The sequence below is a fragment of the Helianthus annuus genome, chromosome 4 (genome assembly GCF_002127325.2).
Source record: "Helianthus annuus cultivar XRQ/B chromosome 4, HanXRQr2.0-SUNRISE, whole genome shotgun sequence".
Lineage (NCBI taxonomy): Eukaryota > Viridiplantae > Streptophyta > Magnoliopsida > Asterales > Asteraceae > Helianthus > Helianthus annuus.
In genome coordinates, this window is record NC_035436.2 from 149,549,268 (window position 1) to 149,570,107 (window position 20,840).

At 37.4% G+C, this 20,840-nt stretch overlaps 2 protein-coding genes and 1 long non-coding RNA gene across 3 annotated transcripts; 1 reads left to right on the forward strand and 2 right to left on the reverse strand.

Moving 5' to 3' along the window:
- Positions 1 to 3,592: 3,592 nt before the first annotated feature.
- LOC110934824 lies at positions 3,593 to 7,014 on the reverse strand. Its single transcript, XR_002588659.2, has 3 exons — positions 6,882 to 7,014; positions 6,276 to 6,332; positions 3,593 to 3,956 (listed from the first exon to the last, which is right to left on the reverse strand). It is a non-coding gene; the product is annotated as an uncharacterized LOC110934824 (long non-coding RNA).
- Positions 7,015 to 7,767: 753 nt separating this feature from the next.
- LOC110936786 (succinate--CoA ligase [ADP-forming] subunit beta, mitochondrial) lies at positions 7,768 to 11,408 on the forward strand. Its single transcript, XM_022179186.2, has 13 exons — positions 7,768 to 7,903; positions 7,983 to 8,118; positions 8,532 to 8,642; positions 8,812 to 8,923; positions 9,041 to 9,105; positions 9,208 to 9,285; positions 9,359 to 9,433; positions 9,526 to 9,678; positions 9,779 to 9,913; positions 10,034 to 10,198; positions 10,705 to 10,827; positions 10,954 to 11,025; positions 11,111 to 11,408. The coding sequence occupies exons 2-13, from the start codon at positions 8,017 to 8,019 to the stop codon at positions 11,189 to 11,191; spliced, it is 1,272 nt and encodes a 423-aa protein (XP_022034878.1). The 5' UTR covers positions 7,768 to 7,903; positions 7,983 to 8,016; the 3' UTR covers positions 11,192 to 11,408.
- Positions 11,409 to 13,030: 1,622 nt separating this feature from the next.
- LOC110936785 (glutathione gamma-glutamylcysteinyltransferase 1) lies at positions 13,031 to 18,534 on the reverse strand. Its single transcript, XM_022179185.2, has 9 exons — positions 18,221 to 18,534; positions 17,047 to 17,203; positions 16,693 to 16,931; positions 16,360 to 16,523; positions 15,682 to 15,733; positions 14,341 to 14,568; positions 13,753 to 14,265; positions 13,612 to 13,665; positions 13,031 to 13,439 (listed from the first exon to the last, which is right to left on the reverse strand). The coding sequence occupies exons 1-9, from the start codon at positions 18,293 to 18,295 to the stop codon at positions 13,158 to 13,160; spliced, it is 1,764 nt and encodes a 587-aa protein (XP_022034877.1). The 5' UTR covers positions 18,296 to 18,534; the 3' UTR covers positions 13,031 to 13,157.
- Between the last annotated feature and the right edge of the window lie 2,306 nt (positions 18,535 to 20,840).

Genomic DNA, 20,840 nt, shown 5'->3' on the forward strand with positions numbered 1-20,840 from the left:
CTAGGGAGTGTGCCCATAAGTATCCGGGGAGTGGGTACCCCTTAACGACCGTTTGCTATGTTGCCTTCGTTAGATACCCTAGGGAGAGTGCCCATATGTATCCGAGGAGTGTGCCTCTAACAACCATAGCCATACCCAGATAATTAGTTCACGCCCGTCCTTACGGCCCGGTGTGAGGTTTCCCACCTAATAGCGCTATCAACTAATCACCCCCATTGCCCTCCAGGCAATAACCAAAACCGATTAAGTTGTTTACCCAATGTTTCCCTCCCGAATGTTTACCAGTTGTCCCAAACCACCGGGACGCATGCTTAGAGAGATGCAATGAACTCACCTTTGGTTTGCTCGGTAAGATTAAGTGCTTGTTTAACAGTTGATTAATCAAACCCTATCGTGGTTACGAAGACAGTCAGTTTACATGCACGTAAATCCCACATTCAACATTCACATTGCACAATTAGTGTTCACATAAATCACAAATCATTATGCAGTCGTAGTAAGAGATCATGTAACACAATAATCCATAACAATGTATAACAAGTATTCGGATCTCCTGTGACGTTCACATTACACGTTCATGTTATTCACACCCCTCAAGCAAGTTATAACAGTTAACCCCATTACACATCATCCATGTTAACACAGTTTATTGTACCACATACAAACTTATTTCGCTTATCCAAGGCCCAATGTAAATTCTCTAATATATATGTGTGACCCCAAAACTAATGAAATGGTCCAAGATAATATGTGGCCCAGAGAAGTACTCGGCCCAATCCTGAATGTACAGCCTGTTACCTATCGTGTTACCCAGCCCGAACCATTACCCTGCAATTCAACCGGCCGATCTAATAACCCCAAGCCCACTCGGTTTAGCCTTAGATAAATGTGTGATTCTTTAACTAAATGGCCCAAGTAACAATCTAATGCACACAAGAATGTGGGCTTAGCTGGTGACCCGGAGTCACGCAGCCCAGCCGCATTCATGTTGCTGAACCGCCCAACAATTAAATTAATGTTACCCGTTTACCTGATTACATAATTACCATTAAATCTCATGCACTAATTCATGTTACACATAACAATTTCTATGTATAACCCTATCCTTACTCGTAACCCACTAATCAGTGAGCGGCCCATCTTAATCAGAACCGTTACCCCTTTCGACGCGGCCCACTGTCACGCCAGCCCAAACGTAAAGTGGTTACCCACACCGCCAGCCCGTTATGATGATAACCCAGTTCCCTTTTCGTGTGGCCGGTTGGGCCGTGCGATTCATTCAGCACAACAGCCCAGTTCGTGATTGTGTGAGTATATGCGGCCCATTCCTAAATCATTCTATCAAGTGTTTGTGTTAACATTATATGTTTCTCCTTATTTTTTTTCTTCAACTGTCACATGTTATCAACCAAGGTTTAATAAGGATCAATTAACATGCTACACCTAAGTCCCACTTCCAGTTCATACGTGCACCCCTTTTAACCGAGTTAGACCCTAGAACATGCAAGAACCCTAGCCCATCATTCAACTCCGTTCGTTATTAACAAACCAGCCCACAACCGATCCCTCTCCCTTAGCACATATTACGAAGCATCAACATGATCACCCACTATATAAATTCACGAACCAACATTATGATCACCAGGGTATTTAGGGTGTGTAACAAAGTCATAATAAATCAAGAATCACAATACTTATATGTTAATCAGCATCTCATAACCAATACCCATAAGTCAACAACATTGCAACTAATAAGCAGGCTAATATATACAATAATCGACAAGCATGTCCTCGGCCAGATGTGTCAAAACCTCAACTCAAAGTAACAGGTGACTATGGCACACTAATTTGATTAATTTATTTAAGCTCACAAGTAACCGCAAATATCATAATTGTTAATCAAATCGTTCACATAAGCATGAAATCTTATTAAGCATAATCCATATGTAACACAATCAAATAGTTGAGGATTTAACGAATCATGAATTCACTAACCAGAAACAATTACTGGAACGATGCTTCAAAGGAGGGAGGGGGTCTCGTCCACAGAGTTCGTGCGATCAGGGAATCAAAGATGAGGAGAGGTAGGGTTTGTTATGATTTTATACTTAATCGGAGTTTGATTTAGTTTACAATACGTGTGCCTAAATAAAAGGGGAGTTGGGCCGATTAACTAACAATAAAGAAATTGGGCCGGTTACCTTATTAACTAGACAATACAATAGGGCTTAGATTACAATACATATAGGGTGTTGGGCTGATTAGTAAATAACTAACAATAAAAGAGTCGACCTACTTACTGATATTAACAAGATGTAACATCAGGCCCATTCGAGATGCAAGTTACCAGTTTGTGACATATTTTCTATATTTTCTAATGTTAATAAGATGTAGGTTATCCAATTCTAACCGAGTTAGTTAGGTTTAACTGAGTTAAGAAAGCGATACTAACCGTGAAGGTTCGGGTTGTCACATTTTTTATTTTCAATTTTGGTCCACCATACATTTTTCATCTTTCCCAAATTTTTCGTTTCGTTTTAAATTTTGTGAGTTAACGCACCGCAACGTGCGTGTGAGGTTCAACATTTTTCGTATATTTTTTCCCGTTTGACTGGCCCGTCGCGTCACATCTATTTTTCTTCGTTTGACAAGTTCATCCAACACGCGGTTCCTGGATGGATTTAGTTATTTTTTTTTCTATATTTTACGTTTCGGTTTAATTTCTCAGCAACGAGCGTGCGTGATTCAAAGATTTTACGTCAACTTTTCACTCGGCATTATTTTTTTCCGTTTTTATTTATTTTGTTTTTACGAGTTTTTCAAGTGTTGGTGGCCGCTGACAATGGTATACTATTGCTACTACTTAACACAGTTTTATGACAACCGCCAGCAACGTAGGGGCTTAATACTAGTACTAGTTATTAATAAATTAATAACATAAGGTTCCCTCATCCAATTCCATTTATATGTTAATAGTTGTTTTGATGATTAGTGTGTTACCCGATTAACCTGAAACCAAACAAGATGGAACCCTAAACTCGAAAGTAGCATTCGGTCGGTAATTAGATTAAAAAATGTTTATCAACCCGAATTTACATAAAAAAAATGGCAATTAGATTAATAGATACATAGTGAATAGAAAAAGTCTAGATTTCCTCTCATATGTTTTGTTTCGTTGGTTGTTTGAGTGACTAAAAGGTTTGGTATGCAGTTAACAAAAATTAAGCATTAAATGTCACAAAAAAATCCAAAAAAATAAGTTAGAATAAAGAATTCGGAGACGCTGGGATTAGAACCTGTGTTCTTTGTTGTTTAAGAAATGCAGTAACCACTAATACAAGGGTTCATTTGTGTTATATCTCAATTCAGTGCATATATGTTCTATCTTATATAGCGTAAATTTTATATAAAATTAATAAGATTTGAGCCCTCGAAGGGTTTGGGCCTTGTGTCATCGCCCACCCCGCACCCCGTCGGCCCGGCCCTGACAACTAGTTAGCATTGCAACCTCCACAAAGGAGGTCAAGGATTTGAACGTTGCCACATACCTCTCAACCTTTTTTTCCTTCCATTTTTTCAACCAAAAAATAAATTAATAAAAAATGACTTTTAAAATATAAAAAGCACAAAATGTCAAATACAATAAGCACAAAACCAAATACAAGTTGACATCTTCTTTTTAGCTTAAACAATTAATTAATAAGGTTTGGTTTTGTGCTTATTGGATTCAATCTCTAGAAAAAAAAAAAAAAACTAATATTTTTTGTTAATACTTGAATATCAAAAAAACTAATGTCCCAACCGTTAGACCAGTCAACTAACACCAGCAGACAACAGCTTCTCTAAGGCCCATTGGATTCAATCTCTAGAAAACAGACCCATGAACAATTACAAAGATTCGGACTTCAGGCCCAAACTTTCACCGAGCTTCCTGGATTAGAGCTTATGTGAAGCAGCTTTACCACAAAAAAAAGGGTGTCAAAGAAATAAAGTTTGACGTATTAAAAAACGTTAGTTAAAAATCATAAGATATTCATAACACTATTTTATTTTAAAGCAGATTAGGCTATGATCTTGAATTATATTGTGTTTGATTTTCTCTGTTGCGAATTTATGATTATAATAATATTTAATACAGCAAACTGCATTGAAAAGATAACTAAAACATGTAACAGGTAGGAATGGGTCATAGGCGATTGACTTATTTATTTGAGAACACTAAAGAGATTCCCGCACGATATACAAATAAACAAAGAGGCTCAGAAGTTATTTTTCATATGTCATCATCACACACCATTCAACTACGCATACATGTTTATATTCAATTAATAATCGTATTAACAATTGTATAAATTAGAGGGTTTGTGATTAGGTTTAAACCAATAAAACTATTCAAACAAGTAATTAGTTTGGTTTCAAGACCTCCATATTTTATCTGCTTCTTTTATTTTACCTCTTCTTCTCTAAGACCATCCGTAGTGGGCCGTTATTTTTAAAAAAAATTGAAAAAAAACGCCCGGTAACGCCCCCACCACCATTACATGGGGCGTTATTTTAAAAAAAATCAAAAATTGTTGTTGGGCGTTTTAATAGTAACGCTGAAATGAGAATGGTTTGACCAATGGCTTTTCTTTTGCATGTGGCCCAGCCAATCAGGTTGTTGTTTGCTTTTTTTTTTTTTTTTAATAATTGGTAGGGGCATTATTTAGGCATTATGCCCACTACACCACTTTTGCTATAATGCCCAAGTGTGACTAGGATGCCACGTGTCGGATAATGCCCCATGGTGGGGGCATTATAAATTGTTACAGCTACACATGGTCTAAGGGGTTTGTTTTTTCCCCAAAACCTCTTCTAGTCTCTTATGTCTGCGCCGGGCAGACCATGCGCAGACGTTTAGCTTTTAGCAGACATTTCATTAAAAAATGTCTTCAAAGCTCTGCGTGTCTTCTTCCCCACGCAGACATGGTCTAACATCTTCTCACCTCTTCCAACCTCTTCCACAGCCACCGGTCACCACCTCCTCCTCCTCCACGCCGCCGGTCACCACCTCCACCTCTTCCACAACCACCGGCCCCCACTGCAACTCCGATTTCCTCGAAGAATTCCCCAATCACCTTCACCAACCCTAACCCTAACAGTCACGGCGATTCAGTGGTGTTGCTTTGGTTATGGGGTTTTTTTAAGGAGAGAGAAAGAGGGGGTGAGGATGAAGAAGATGAGAGAGCCGTACCACCGTCCCCGCCTGCCTTCCTCGTACCTCCGACATAATCTTCCTCGACGGATGTTTCGTTCGGTACGATAATTACAGTTTCTTTCAAGAAGCTGTGGACCCAGTTACAGATGCTAGAAATTGTAGTTCCAGTTTGTTGGTGGGTGATAATGATAATAATAATTGGGGTGATTTTAATAGGAATGTGGGGGAATCGGTGGAGAATGTGACGAAATTAGCGATGAATAATAGTAGGTTTGCGGTTTTAGGGGTGAACGGGGTGTATGGGTTAGCACAGATTTGAAAGAGAAAGGGGAGAAGAGAAGGTTTGCAAATGTGGGGTTTTGAGATAACCAAACACTTTTTTTACTACACTTTGCAGACATTTGGTCCACCTCTTCTCGTGTAGACGTTTGCCAGTGCCGTTCCTACGTTTACGGAGGCCCTAATCGAACTACGAAGTAGTGGCCCTTTTTCTACGAGTATAAATATATTTGACATGCTGAGCCTAAATGCGGAATGTGAATGAAAGTCAAAGACAGCTAGTATAAGAAGCAAGATATGATGAGCCAAAGACTAAAAACTGATTATATCGACTTCATGTTGAAATAATCAGATCATCAGTTCCAACAAAACACTTGTTAGTTCATACTACGTAACAACTGAAAATCCTTTACTTCCGTATCATTATTCGACCCGTTAACATAACATGTTACTTTACTAACATTATCACTCTCTCTTTCGGAAACATTCATCATACTACTTTCCGATTCATTTGAAATGAATCGCTACATACCATATCTTTCACTATACTTACATCATTTGACCCGTTATGAACAAGTCAAGTTCCCAATCATTCCAATCAATCATTTTACTTATCATTCCAACCCATTAGACGGGTCATTTCAAATTTGCTACAACATCATCTTTTGGACATTTCTCCATATAACTCTTTGCATCTATTCAATCATGATTTATAAGGAAACTTACACTAAGTTCGTAGTACTAAATATTATCATTCATGAATCTACATGTAGAGTACATAAAGTTCATATGAACTTACCGCGATCCTGAGATGCTTGTGCCTTCGAGTGACTTGCGCCTTCTTCCTTCTTCGTGCCTATATGTCATAATCTCATACTTTAGCTTTCATAAACATTACTTTCACAATCCTTATAGTACGTTATGGCGTCTACTAATCACATACATCATTATCATAAAGAAGTTGCATCAATTTAACAAGTATTCGTGTAAAAACCATAACTAAATTCACTTAGACATTTCATCGAACACATTGTGTGCGTAACACTAGTTTAGCACAACGTACAAGTATCCTAAACACAATTTCCATAGTTCTCTCATTGATGAACATAAACATCCTACTATTTTGAAATCTATGATTCAAATCATGAGCACATATTTCTAAATCAACTATTCATAACAATTTCATCAAGCAACAATCAAATTAACATATAAAACTTCACAATTGTTAAACATTACTTGACATGCAAGTGGGTTTCGTCCTAATCATGCTTATATTCGAAATTTAGCATCTATTGATGTCTAGACCTTCATAGCAACCATTAATCATACTGAATTTCGTATTACATTCACGAATTACACAAAACCCATATAATCAAACATCATCAAATCACAAATTTTCACTTACTTGAGATCAAGAACACTTAGATAATCAGGATTCTTAGTTCATGCATTCGATTCTTCAATAATTTGGCTTTCAATTGATGGGATTTTGTGATTTAGGGTTTTGAGAGGGAAGGAGTTCTCCCCCTGGACCTCACAATCGCACACACACACACCAGACTTGTCTGGTTTATTTTTTTCTGTCATGTTCTAATTCCATATTTACATATCTAGTCCCTCATCTTTTAATCCCCATTCACTTTAGTCATTTACCTTTTAACTTAACCATCATTCTGTTACTAACTTTTATGAGAATTTGGGGTGTTACATTTTTTCACTTTTAACCCAAAGTTTTTCATCTTTTGCAATTTAATCCCAACTCTTTTTTATTTTCAATTTTGGTCCACCATACATTTTTCATCTTTCCCAAATTTTTCGTTTCGTTTTAAATTTTGTGAGTTAACGCACCGCAACGTGCGTGTGGGGTTCAACATTTTTCGTATATTTTTTCCCGTTTGACTGGCCCGTCGCGTCACATCTATTTTTCTTCGTTTGACAAGTTCGTCCAACACGCGGGTCCTGGATGGACTTAGTTATTTTTTTTCTATATTTTACGTTTCGGTTTAATTTCTCAGCAACGAGCGTGCATGATTCAAAGATTTTACGTCAACTTTTCACTCGGCATTATTTTTTTCCGTTTTTATTTATTTTGTTTTTACGAGTTTTTCAAGTGTTGGTGGCCGCTGACAATGGTATAGTATTGCTACTACTTAACACAGTTTTATGACAACCGCCACCAACGTAGGGGCTTAATACTAGTTATTAATAAATTAATAACATAAGGTGAGTTGTTTTTTTGTAAAAAATATGCAATTTATTTATGTAAAGTCTTGATTTGATTTGTTTTTGCGAAAATAGAAAAGGCTTGAAGAAAATATAAAACTGCAAAAAAAAAAAAAAAAAGGCTTCACCAATTCCGGCGTGTAAGTCATTCGGCTGCCAATAATTTTAGCGTCTGTCTTTGATTTGATTTGCTCTCAACATCAGGTTTCTTGATCTCTCTGTTGTTACTCTATATTCGATCTGTTATTCAACTCTTTTTTTCATTTTTATTTTTATTTACCAGATTTGAAATTTAGAAAGAAAAAAGAAAAAGAAAAATGGTGAGAGGATTGTTGAAGAAGCTGGCGACTAAATCGATAAAGGTTGCCGGAAACTGGCAACAGCAGCAGCTCCGCCGTCTCAACATCCATGAGTATCAGGTCGTTGATTTCTGTTGTCTTATCATCACCAAAGTCTTTAATCTAACCCTAGAATAATCTTTTTTTTTTTTTTTTTTATTTATGGTTATGATTTTGTTTACATTTTGAAATAGAACATTAGTGAAGGGTTTAAACCCTATATTTATTGTTTATGGTTGCTTCATGCTCAAGCAAAGTTCATCAATTGGTTTCATTTCCCTTGCAAATTAAGAGCATGGAAACACAATAGTATAATTAAAAGATGATAGTTTTAGTTTTAGGCGATGAATTGATCTTACGAGCGCGTTTAGCTGCTGTTACAAAAGTCTTATTATCACAAAAAATTTGCCACATTAGCAGATTCTAACGTAAGATGGATAAATTCTCATATGATATATCTTTTAGTCATTTACTCATTAAGTTTTTGAAATCAGGGAGCGGAATTGATGAGTAAATACGGTATTAACGTTCCGAAAGGTGTCGCTGTTTCTTCTGTTGAGGAAGTCAGAAAAGCCATACAAACGACATTTCCCAACGAAAAGGAGGTACATTTTGGCATAACATTTGTCTATTTGACCTTTTGTTTAGAAACAAAAAAGCGTGTGAGGCGTGTCCTACTTTAAATATTGTGAACCACCAATAGTAATGCTACTTGGTGAGCCACCTGTTTACGGGTTTGTTCATATAAAAAACACTCTTTTCTTTTTGGTTCAGTTGGTGGTTAAGAGCCAAATCCTTGCGGGTGGACGGGGCCTAGGGAAGTTCACAAGCGGTCTTCAGGGCGGTGTTCACATCGTCAAGATTGAACAAGCAGAAGAGATAGCTGGTATGATTTCATTTCTTCTCATCTTCACTAAGGCTATCATAAATACGGAAAAAAGTTAATTTCTCTTCACTGATGGATAGATTACTAATCCTTTTGCCTTATAACTTGTTCATGTAGGAAAGATGCTTGGGCAGACTCTTGTCACTAAACAAACTGGCCCCCAAGGCAAAGTTGTCAGCAAGGTTCGACATATTATATACTTAGTCATCGTAATATCTTTGTTGTCACTTGCCAGCTATGCACACATAAGATATACTCGTTGTTTACACTATACTCGGGTGCAGGTTTACTTGTGTGAAAAGGTGTCACTTGTGAATGAGATGTACTTTGCAATCACTCTTGATCGTACAACTGCTGGTCCCGTAAGCTGTTTCTTCTTACTTATACTATTATTACTCTTTAATGAAAGCTTGACAGTTGACACACACAATTCAGCTTATCATTGCATGCCGAGAGGGAGGAACCAGCATCGAAGACCTTGCTGAGAAATTCCCCGACATGATCATTAAAGTACGCCTTGTTTAGACAGTTTTTTCTTCTCGTGTTCGGTGTCATTGTTCGATGACTATCCACTTACGGATGACTGATTATACTTTCTACAGGTGCCAATTGATGTTTTTAAAGGAATTACTGATGAAGATGCTGCTAAAGTTGTAGATGGTCTTGCTCCAAAGGTAGCTGACAGAGACGCTTCGATAGAACAAGTCAAGAAGTTGTATAACCTTTTCCGTGAATGTGATTGCACACAGTTGGAGGTGAGAATTAATCATCTCTACGCAGAAATTTTGGCTTCATTTTTTTTTTTTACTTTCTAGTTTTCATATGTTGGTATTAAGTTTAAACCTCCTATTTCAGATCAATCCAATTGCGGAGACTTCTGATAACAAATTGGTAGCTGCTGATGCTAAGCTAAACTTTGATGATAATGCTGCTTTCCGTCAAAAAGAGATATTTGCTCTTCGTGATCCAACACAAGAGGATCCTCGTGAGGTATAAGTTTTCAGTTGTGTGGTGGTATATTTGGTTTTTTGTTATTCTACCGGTTTGAGATGAAACATAACCCGGATTAACCCATATCATCAACTTTAATCTTCGTTAATATTGTGACAGGTGGCAGCAGCAAAAGCGGATTTAAATTATATCGGTTTGGATGGGGAAATTGGATGCATGGTGAACGGTGCTGGATTGGCAATGGCTACAATGGATATCATTAAGTTACATGGAGGAACACCTGCCAATTTTCTAGATGTTGGTGGGAATGCTTCTGAAGGACAGGTGAGTATTTGTTTAAACGTACAACTATTTTTCAAAAATTCTCATGGGGTATTTAATATTTATAGCCCCGTTGACTCATAATAACTTAGGGGTGTAAACGAGCCGGGCTGAGCCCGAGCTCGGCTGAGTTCGAGCTCGGACGTCATGTTTTTATGAAGCTTGAGCTCGGCTCGGTTCGAGCCTACTTATTTGAGCTCGAGCTCGGCTCGCGAGTACAACCCAAAGCTCAGCTCGAGCTCGGCTCGCCAATGTTATCATTATTATTATAATATATATAAAATAAATAAATTTTTGTTTGGGCTTGTTTAGGCTCGCGAGCCCTAAACGAGCTTTGTATTTCAGGCTCAAGATCGGGCTTGATAACTAAACGAGCTCTATTTCAGGCTTGAGCTCGGGCTCGTTAAAGCTTGGCTCATTCGAGCTTTTAACTGAGCCGATAACGAGTAGCTCTCGAGCCTCTGGGCTTGTTCACACCCCTAATAATAAGTTTTTAAAAAATGGTGCAGGTTGTTGAGGCTTTCAAGATCTTGACATCAGATGACAAAGTGAAGGCAATATTAGTTAACATTTTTGGAGGAATAATGAAGTGTGATGTGATAGCGAGTGGGATCGTTAATGCTGCTAAACATGTGAGTCAATATCACATTTATTGCAACGTCAATAAAATAACTTGCGGGGTTTCATTATTAAAGCGCTAAGAATACTTTTTGGGCAACCTTCTAATGTAAAGATCCGACTTTTTTCATTGTTTTCAGGTTGCATTAAAGGTGCCCGTTGTGGTTCGTCTTGAAGGCACAAATGTTGATCAAGGAAAGAGGATTCTTAAGGTATATATTTTCAATTTATAAAATGGAAGTTCCCATGATTAGTTATGTAATGTTAATGGGACACGCTTCGTGGCGGGATAAACAGGAAAGCGGGATGACGTTGATTACAGCTGAGGATTTGGATGATGCAGCCGAGAAAGCGGTTAAAGCACTTAAATCAGCTTAAAAGATACCACTTGCCATGTTTTAATTCCTTTTTTGTCAGTTTTGATATTGTACTTTGATTACGAAGTGAAGGCGGGCTTTTAATTTTATTATCACTCTTCTGGAAAATAATTTTGAGATATTTTAATTTCCCACATGTTAATCTCGGTAAGACGATTCAAATGTCATTTAACCTTTAGATTTCAAATGTCATTTAACCTTTTAAATTTAAACTATTATATCTGCTTCTTTATTGTGTGAAAATCATCAATTCTTGTAAGGCCAGTTGTGATGGGCTAACGCCCCTGTCTATGTGGCCGTGATAAAGGGTGGGGCGTTTGGGGCTTAATGCTCGTGAAGGGATAAAGGGTGAGGGCCCATTTCAACAGTCATGAGATCGTTTACTTCAAAAATAATCTTATTTTAACTTTCTCTACACGTACAGTTTTACCTTTTTACCGCACTACCTCACTCTCGAACCATAAAAATCCAATATGTTTCCATGGAACCACAATGACCCAAACAACCTCTATAACCAAAACCAAAGCTCACCAATATCCCGAACGCCCAACCCAACAATTTACTCGTTGCTCCGAGTCTATTCATCTGGTGTTATCGGCCAGGTGCCCCCGAATCTCAACCTAATGCACAAGCGGCCAGTTCTTATCATCATTACGCCCAAAACACCCAATATCCACAAATACCATGCCCCAAGCTCAACCCTACTTTGTACTACCAACACAAACGGGTCCCTCACGACAAAAATCGTGATAGACAAAGCGGTGCTAGCTAATCCATAAAATCTAAAAACAAGATAAACTCCATTCGTTAACAATGGGGAAACCGTTGCTAAAGTTATAGCACCAAGTGGCATCTCGTCCTGCTTATGGACGTGCGGGACACGGTCCAAAAGGTCGAAGAGCACATCTTCCCAAGATGTAACATCCTCACAAGCCGCTTCGGATGCACGGTCGCAATTTAATTTAGACCGACAAGGAGGATAAGTTTGAGCTCCCGGATGAACTGCTCGCTCCGGTGATGCGGAGAGATCGCACAAAAGCGAGAAACAAAGGTGTCGTTCATCTTCAACCAATCTCGACATCCAAGCCCAAGTTGATAATCTCAACGAGAATATCAAAAGGTTGTTAGTCCTCAAGGAACAAAAGACAGTTGCATGTGATCTTGTGGTGCTTCGGATGAACACTTACGATATGTCGGATTTGGACAACCAAATGTTCAAAAACAATCAAACAAGATTCACCAACGGTTAGATTGATTTATAGGTTTCTAATTTTATTGTACTTTTTTTTTAAATTTTATTGTAGTTTTGTATTTGGATTTTTAACATTAGTGTACCTTTTTTATATAATTGCACTTTTTATCTTATTTATCAAATTTATTTAGTTAAAATAAAAAATAACATTTAAATAAATAAGTAATTAGTACAAAATGATTGAGTTGTAGTGAAAACTTGTAAAACCAAAACTGTGTTAGGGGCTGTTTGGTAGCTTCTTAATGACCATTCAGATGCTACCTCTTAATAGTTTAAAACCTCTGAATGAATAAGAGGTAACCTCAAGTCTGAATAGTTAAGAGGTAACCTCTGAATGGTAAATCATCACATGTCACATTCTTCTACCTTCTCATTGGTAAAATTCTTAATGGTTCCATTAAAAGGTAGCCTCTTAATGACCATTCAGAGGCTTAGTGAAAAAAAAAGTGAAAGCGCTAAGGTAATGTGTCATGATGTGGCAGTCGCTTTACAATGTGGCAATGAAAAACTATGAAACCATAACGGATAGCCTAAAAAAACAAAAACAAAAATTGGTATTTAGAGTTCCACCTATTATATAAAAAGAAAGATTGCAAAATTTACTTTTATGTATTCTATTTACTTCTGGAAAACAAATTAAAATAGTAATGTGAACTTACTTGTTGCACAAATTACCTACAATCATAGCCTAGTAACAATAACACCTATAATACCCTTAACGAGATAAATAATTAAGAGAAAATATAGACCTTGAACCCATGTTTGGTGTATAAGCAATTGGTTTAGGCCATGTAATAACGCGCTTGATCCCACCCGAAAGCCGATCTGGCCTTTCAAATCTCTCAAAAAATCTGCTACAGCAATCATGGGCTCGTTGTTGTTGTCCTAGTGATGACAAACCTTGATTATGCAAGTTTGACCCGTGTAGGAACAAAGTTGACTTGTTACTAACCGGATCTGATCTCCTGAAAACATGTCTTGTTTCTTGATGATTGACCTAAAACACAGAGGGAATAGATATGGATATAGCATTTTGCTTAAGAGTTTTAAGTTAACATATCATATTCTGCCTTTCTCAGTGGTTTATGTTTAATATTATTACAAGAAAAATAGATATACAGAGGATATTTAAGATGCTAAAATGAAGGTGCGGAAAGATCCTTCTCTACCTCATCGTCATTGCATCTCTTGAGAACGTTCATCTGTCCACGCAAGTGCATAATCTGCAACAAGTTGACTTTTTTCACTAAACCAATTTGACCCGTTTACCCAAATCGACCCATTAATAAGTAACCGTGTTAAAATTGTACCTCTTCTTGAAGCAAATCGGGAAGGTTATCCATAGAAACAAGCGTATTAATCTCCTGCAACAGGGTATCATCTTTGATACCAGACCACGTTTGTAACGGTAAAGCCAGTAAAAGTGCGGTAAGAACATCATTGCTAGCTGGATGCATTCCGATGCAATTAGTTACTTCTGGGCTGGACGAATTTAAATTTTTCGGAGATGAAGGAACCAGCATATCCACGTGTTGTTCAACAACGCCGTTTGTCACGGTCCCAGACACTACTGTAACAGGTGGCATGTCTCCGTTGGACTTTATGCAATGTACACGTGTTTCCCCGCAACAAAACCCGTTAGAGGATTCAGTGTTTCCTTCCAGAACCCCTGCTCCTTGACAACACACACTAGCTGCAATATCGGTCAAACTGGTTTCTTTACCCAAACACTGTGAGCCCCCGCAACCTGATTTCTCGGTGAAGAGAAAATCGGTGACGTGCTTGTATAATTGAGTGCCCTGAACTTGTTTCAATATCCCCCCCTACATCAAACACCAAGAAACCGTTAACATAACCCGAATCAACCCATTGATAAGTAGATGGGTCGAATAAGATACCTTGATAGAAAGCCTTTCTTGCTCTTCTGGACTTAAACTTTGACCGCCTTCTTCGGTTCTTCTAACTTCCGCAACCCACTTAATAAATTCGAGAAACTTTGAAGGAAGAGAATTGAAAACAATGGAAAGAACATCCTTCACATCTTTCACGTTCTTAGAACTCAACAATACGGGAACATCTTCCATCAAGTACTTTGCGATATTAGCCCAACTCTCGTGCTTACAACTCTGCAACAATTGGCAACATACAAAATCAAAATGGGTATAAAAATCGCAATAAGCACTTCTTCCAATATTATGCTTGATGTATGTGCTTGTCAGCAATGATACTGAAATTGAAAAAAAAAAAATCTAAAGCATGACACATGTGAACACATATGAGTAATTCTTAGAGGGGGCAATCTTGACCCAAAGCCTTCTAATGGGTTAGTTTGGGTTGCTTTTAAAATTATATGGGTTGGTTTGGGTAAGATATTTTAACTAAATGGGTCACAATGGGTCACTTGAAATTCCATCTTGTTATTTTCGGGTCAAAGCGGGTCTACAACATTAAAGATATGGGTCGATGTGGGTTAGTGTCTTAAAGAAACGTGGCAGGTTTCGGGTCGGGACGGGTTTCGTACCGTTTCGACACGAACCGTTTTGACGTGAATCGTTTCGACCCGTACCAGTTCGACCAATACCGTTTCGACCCGTACTGTTTCGACCAATACCGTTTCGACCCGTACTGTTTCGACGCGAACCGTTCAAAATGTTTTTTAACGTGTATATTATAGTAAACAAAGTAACATAAAATGTGGTTAAAGGACTCAATGCGACAAAAATAGGTGATCTAACAGACTTTGTTAATCTGGTTGATATGATTCATTTTATCATTTATATTCCCAGTTAGTATTGGCAGTTAATTAACTGTTCAAACAGTGGTATCCTGTGATGTTTTCAGGTGACTGTATCCAGTTTGTGGCTTTTCGTTGCTTGGTGATGTTGTCAATGTTCATGGATTTCTATTTTTCTTTTGTAGCTTGGTGCTGAATTTACTGGTAGTTTCGACCCGTACCGTTTGACGCAAACCGTTTCGGCCCGTACCATTTCAAAGCGAACCGTTTTGATGCGAACCTTTTCGACGCGTACCGTTTCGACGCGAATCGTTTCGACCAGTACCGTTTTGAACCGGACACCCCTTGATGTACAATCTCTTTAAAAAAACATTTTTAACCAACCCGACCCGAAACCCGTTCTGACCCGAACCCGTTCTGACCCGAACCCGTTTCGACCAGAACCCGTTTTGACCCATGACCCGACCCGTTTGCCAGGTCTAGTAATGCTTGAATATGGATGTACCAGGGTATAGAGTAATGCTGGTGGCCGTTGAAGTCTGGATATTAGCATGAAACTGAAACAAAAGAATACAAGTAAATAACCGAATCAGATTGAACGTATTTAACCTAGGGCTGTTCAAAAAGCTCATGGCTCGGAGCTCGATTTAGCTAGGAAAAAGCTCACTCGATACAGCTCGGTTTGAATCTGAGCCGAGCTGGCTCAACTCGGTTAGAAAGCGAGCCTAGCGCTGCTCGGTTCGTAACAAGCTAGATTGGCTTGGTTTGGCTCATATTATTTTACTGTTGATATATATTATTAATTTTAAACAAATACAACATATTATAAAAAATTGGTTATTATTTGCGGGTATTTAGGTGTGCAGTTGGATATTTATGGCATAGTTGGGGGTTTATTAGGATGCTGATGAGCTTGATTTTAGCTTGTAATGTATTAGGTTTAACTTATTTTAAGTATGTTCATTTGAACAATTGAAATATATTTTAGAGCACTGAGCTTTAAAGGCCATATATTAATTTTCTTTTTAAATCTAAAAGCCTACCCAAACCGAGCTAGAGTTTATATTTTCAGCTCGGTTTCAAATCTGAGCCGAGCCAGTGCTTGCCCTAGCTCAGCTCGGCTCGTGAACAGCCCGAAACACACACACACACACACACACAGAGAGAGATTGCAGGAATTTACCCTCTGCGAAATCCACTGGCGTCATCAACGGTATCCATAGCTTCCCAAAGTAATTTAAGCGGCACCCAATGAGGAGGATATTTAAAACGTGCAACATCTAAAATTAAGGCCATATCCCTTCCGGCATGGTACCCACCAATAGGCGAAAAGTGACCCGTACCCGTCTGCAATAGAATAAGAAAAGTAACAAAGCACTTACATCAGCTCCTCCAATCGATGAGATTACTCATGCCAAATGTGGTTTGACAAAATACATAATTTTCATTAATAAACAATTATCAGAAGTAGTTTCTTGGAGGGTAAATTCAATACACGGCCAAGGTGAGAACATGCCTGTTTAAAAGTGGCTCTGTTATACGATGAGATTACATGACGATCATCAGAAGTAGAGCAGGCAATAACATGCTTTCTAAAATCGTCAATACTGGTTTGATTTGTGCGAAAAGCTTCAACCTTTGCTCCAGCACAATGAGCCAAACACACAACTTTCCCAAAAGAAATGCCTTTGGCTTTAACCTTTTCTAACGGCTCGCAACAATCCAGCATAGATTCATCAAACCACCTCCAGGGACCTGCAAACATTTAACGCTTTACGTAGGTTCCAGACATTGTTATATACTTAACACTGACCAGATAACATCATCATAACCGATATTATCTTCCATGATCAAAGATAACTAAAGGTACCTTTCCATTTTCTACCAGGATCAATGGAAAGCGCGTTCAAGACCATGGCAAGGGTAGCTAATCCACAGTAAGCAGGTTCAGATTGTGTCTGAAAGTACGAGATTAACTTAAAGAAGCCTTCCATGGTCCCACCTTGAGTGGCTTCCATGAACAATTGCTGCAAATTCAGAACACATATATATCCAAGTTAAAAGAAGAAATTCAAGACCTTTGTTCAGTGAAAAACATATTCTTATGATAATTTCCATATGACTCACTCTATTACAACAAAAAAAATAGGCAAATTGGATTTAAATAATCCCAGCTTTCTCAATTTGGCCGATAATAATCCCAACTCAGTTATTGGCTGATAATAATCCGAACTGATCCACTTTTGCCCGATAATAGTCTGTGTTAAATATAGCTTAACGGAGTTAAGTTTTTTTTCCGAATTACAAACTGATGTTTTAGGGTTTTTTATTAGAACGAGGATACGAGTTGATTGATGTAAAATTTACCTCGAAATACTGCCCCAAACGACGAAAACGGTGCTTCAATTCGGGTGTTTAAACTTCTAATTAACAAAAATCAAGCCGTTTGAAGCATCGTTTCAAGGTAAGTTTTACATAAATCGACTTGTATCCTCGTTCTGATCAAAATCCATAAAACATCAGCTTTTAATTCGGAAAAAAGCTTAACTCCGTTAAGCTATTTTTAACGGCGGACTATTATGAGCCAAAAGTTGACCAGTGTAACTGAGTTGGGATTATTATCGGCCAAATTGAGAAAGCTGAGATTATTTATATCCAATTTGCCAAAAAAATATGATTTTTATTTCAAACATAATAGTTCCTAGTGCAAACTTAACATAAATATTGCAAAATAAAATCAAAAGTATCCAATTTGTATAAATTACCATAACTCTGAATCAAAAGATCACTCATAATTCATAAACACATCTATAAAAGTAGTAAACTTTCTACAGTCATCACTCAGATGCACCAATTTGATCATCACAAATAGTACAAATACAAATCTAGCATCAACCCAAAACCCAAAAAAATCAATCCCAACAAAAATAAGATTCACCCAAAAGTAACACAAAAAGAAGTAGAAATAACCATAAAATCAGTGAGATGAAAAACCTAAATTGAAAAGCATAATAATAGGAATTGAGGGTAAAGAAAGGGTTGACCTTTCCTTCAGAAGAAGCGAAATCAATGGCAGGAGGAGAAGGAAGAACTCTTCTGTAAATACTTGGCATCGCCATTGTTATTGAATTTGATGAGAGTGGGTTTCTAGGGTTCGATGGAACAGGAAGACCCGCTGAAGCTAATGGGTTTCAAAAGGAATGAATATTATTGAATAGTAGTAAGTAATAGTAATATGCAGCGTTGAAAACACGAAACCGGATTCTTTCTTGTATAAAAAGGTGAGGGTTGGGGTGAATATATGGATCTGACAGGATTGGGTGCACAATTCGACATAAATGTTAATTACGTTATACTTATTTTTTTCTTTTCAAAACCGCTTTCTTCTTGACAAGCCGTGTCATAAACACTATTGTTTTTTTGACGTGAGTGATCTTTTACCATTAGGTTTACTCGGGTTTTACTGATTATTAAAAAGACAATTGAAAGTGATTGGATATGTAGGGGCTATTTGTTTACCTTTTAATGAGCCTCTTAATGGTTTAGACCTTTTACTGGTTCAACACTTAATGGTTCAGACTGTTTGTTTCATGAGCAAATGTCTGAATGGTTCAGACATTTGTCTCTGAATGGTTAAGTTTTTTACAGAGTCTGAATGGTTAAGACCTCTAATCTGAATTGGTCAGAAATTTGACTCTGAACAGTTAAGCATTATACATCTCTTAATGGTTTAGACGTCTTGCTGGTTCAGCACTTAATGATTCAGACATCTTATTGATTCAACATTTAACCATTTAGATGTTGCCAAACAGCTCCGTAGATTTTTTTTTAAGTGGCCGGATAAACTTTTTCTAGAATAACTTTTAATACTAATTTACTTTTATTAACCATCTATACATATATAACATTTACTTTTATTAACCATCTATAGATATATAACAAAATTTGAATCTTCCACCTATTGAAAAGAGGACATCTTACCAAAATTTGTACAATTCGCCAATTAGACAAAATAAGACTTCAGATTTTTTGTAATTTATCATAAGAATTTGGCAAACCAATTTTTTTTAAATATATATATATATATATATGTATATATATATATATATATATATATATATATATATAGGATCGCTAAAATGAAAACCACCTCTAGTTGTAAGAACCATAGGAATCACTTTTTAGCCCTTAGGGTGAAGGGGGTGCACACCTAATAGGTGAGTGCACTCTCTTACGCCAAACCAATCCCCGTGTGCCACGTCAACTCCCCTCTTAAACTCCCCTAACACCCCCATTTGATGGCGCCACTCCCCTCTTAACTCCCCTTATTTTTTTATTCAAAAAAAAAAAAAAAAAAAAACAAAGAAAATCTGGGATTGGTTGAAACTGGCATGGCCCCACACAATCAGCCTCTCCTCCATCGGTGAACCCACGCCCAAGTTCAACCCCGAATCGGGATCCCGCTTTGATGGCGGCGGTGTTCCCGATCGGGGAATGCCATCACCGAACACCCTCCCCGAAGGCGCCCCGGACACCCTTAGATCAACTAAATGGATGGATGAGATTAAAAGTAATTAATATTAAAAGGTTTTTGTCTTATTATGTATTTAATATTTTAATCAAAAAGGGTATTTAAGTAATTTTGTTTTTTTTGTCTTATTAGTTTTATTGTTTTTTAATACACTTTTTTCCTAATGCATTAAATGTTTCTTTTTTTTTTTCCTAAAATCAGTTTTTTTTATTAAACAAACATATTGAAATCAGATTTTTTGATAAAAAAAATTTACGCGCGTTTTTTTACGGCCCGTTTTTTACGCGCGTTTTTTACGATCCGTTTTACGCTCGTTTTTTCACGCCGTTTTACGACCCGTTTATTAGTTCCCGTTTTTTACGACCCGTTTTACGCCCGACTTTTTCACGCGTCGTTTTTTCAACACGCCGTTTTTACGTTAACGTTTTTTACGTTTTACGCGCCGGTTTCTTACGTTAACGTTTTTCTACGTTTTACGCGTCGGTTTTTTACGTTTTACGTTTTTATGTTTTACGTAAAACTGTTTACGTTTTACGTAAAACTTTTTACGTTTTACGTAAAACATTTTACGTTTTATGTTAAAATTTTTACGTTTTACGTTTTTACGTAAAAAGTTTTACGTTTTACGTTTCACGTAAAAAGTTTTACGTTTTACGTTCGGCGTAAACCTTTTTACGTTTTACGTTTTACGTAAAACTTTTTATGTTTTATGTTTTAGGTAAAAAAGTTTACGGTTTACTTAAAAAAGTTTACGGTTTAAGTTTTTTTCTTTTACAAAGACTTTTTTACACAAAAACGAACGCACCCAGGAAATCGTTACTCGGTAGGTGTCTCGGATACTTTGCTATCATCATCGACGCCTAAAAAAATATAAAAACCCAACAAAAAAAATCAAAAAGAACGAGTGGATTCTTGAAAAAAAAAAGAAGTTTTGGCTCAGATTTTCCGAACATCAGAGGCTGCAAAAGTGGGGTTGCGGGTTCAAAAACCTACCCTCCACCATCCTTGCCGCGCCATCGTCCTTTTTTTTTTGCATCATCACCGTCGATTCAACATGAACAACATTCAAACCCAGATTCAACATGAACATCATTCAAAAACAGAATATCATTCAAACGCAGATTCAAACAGGA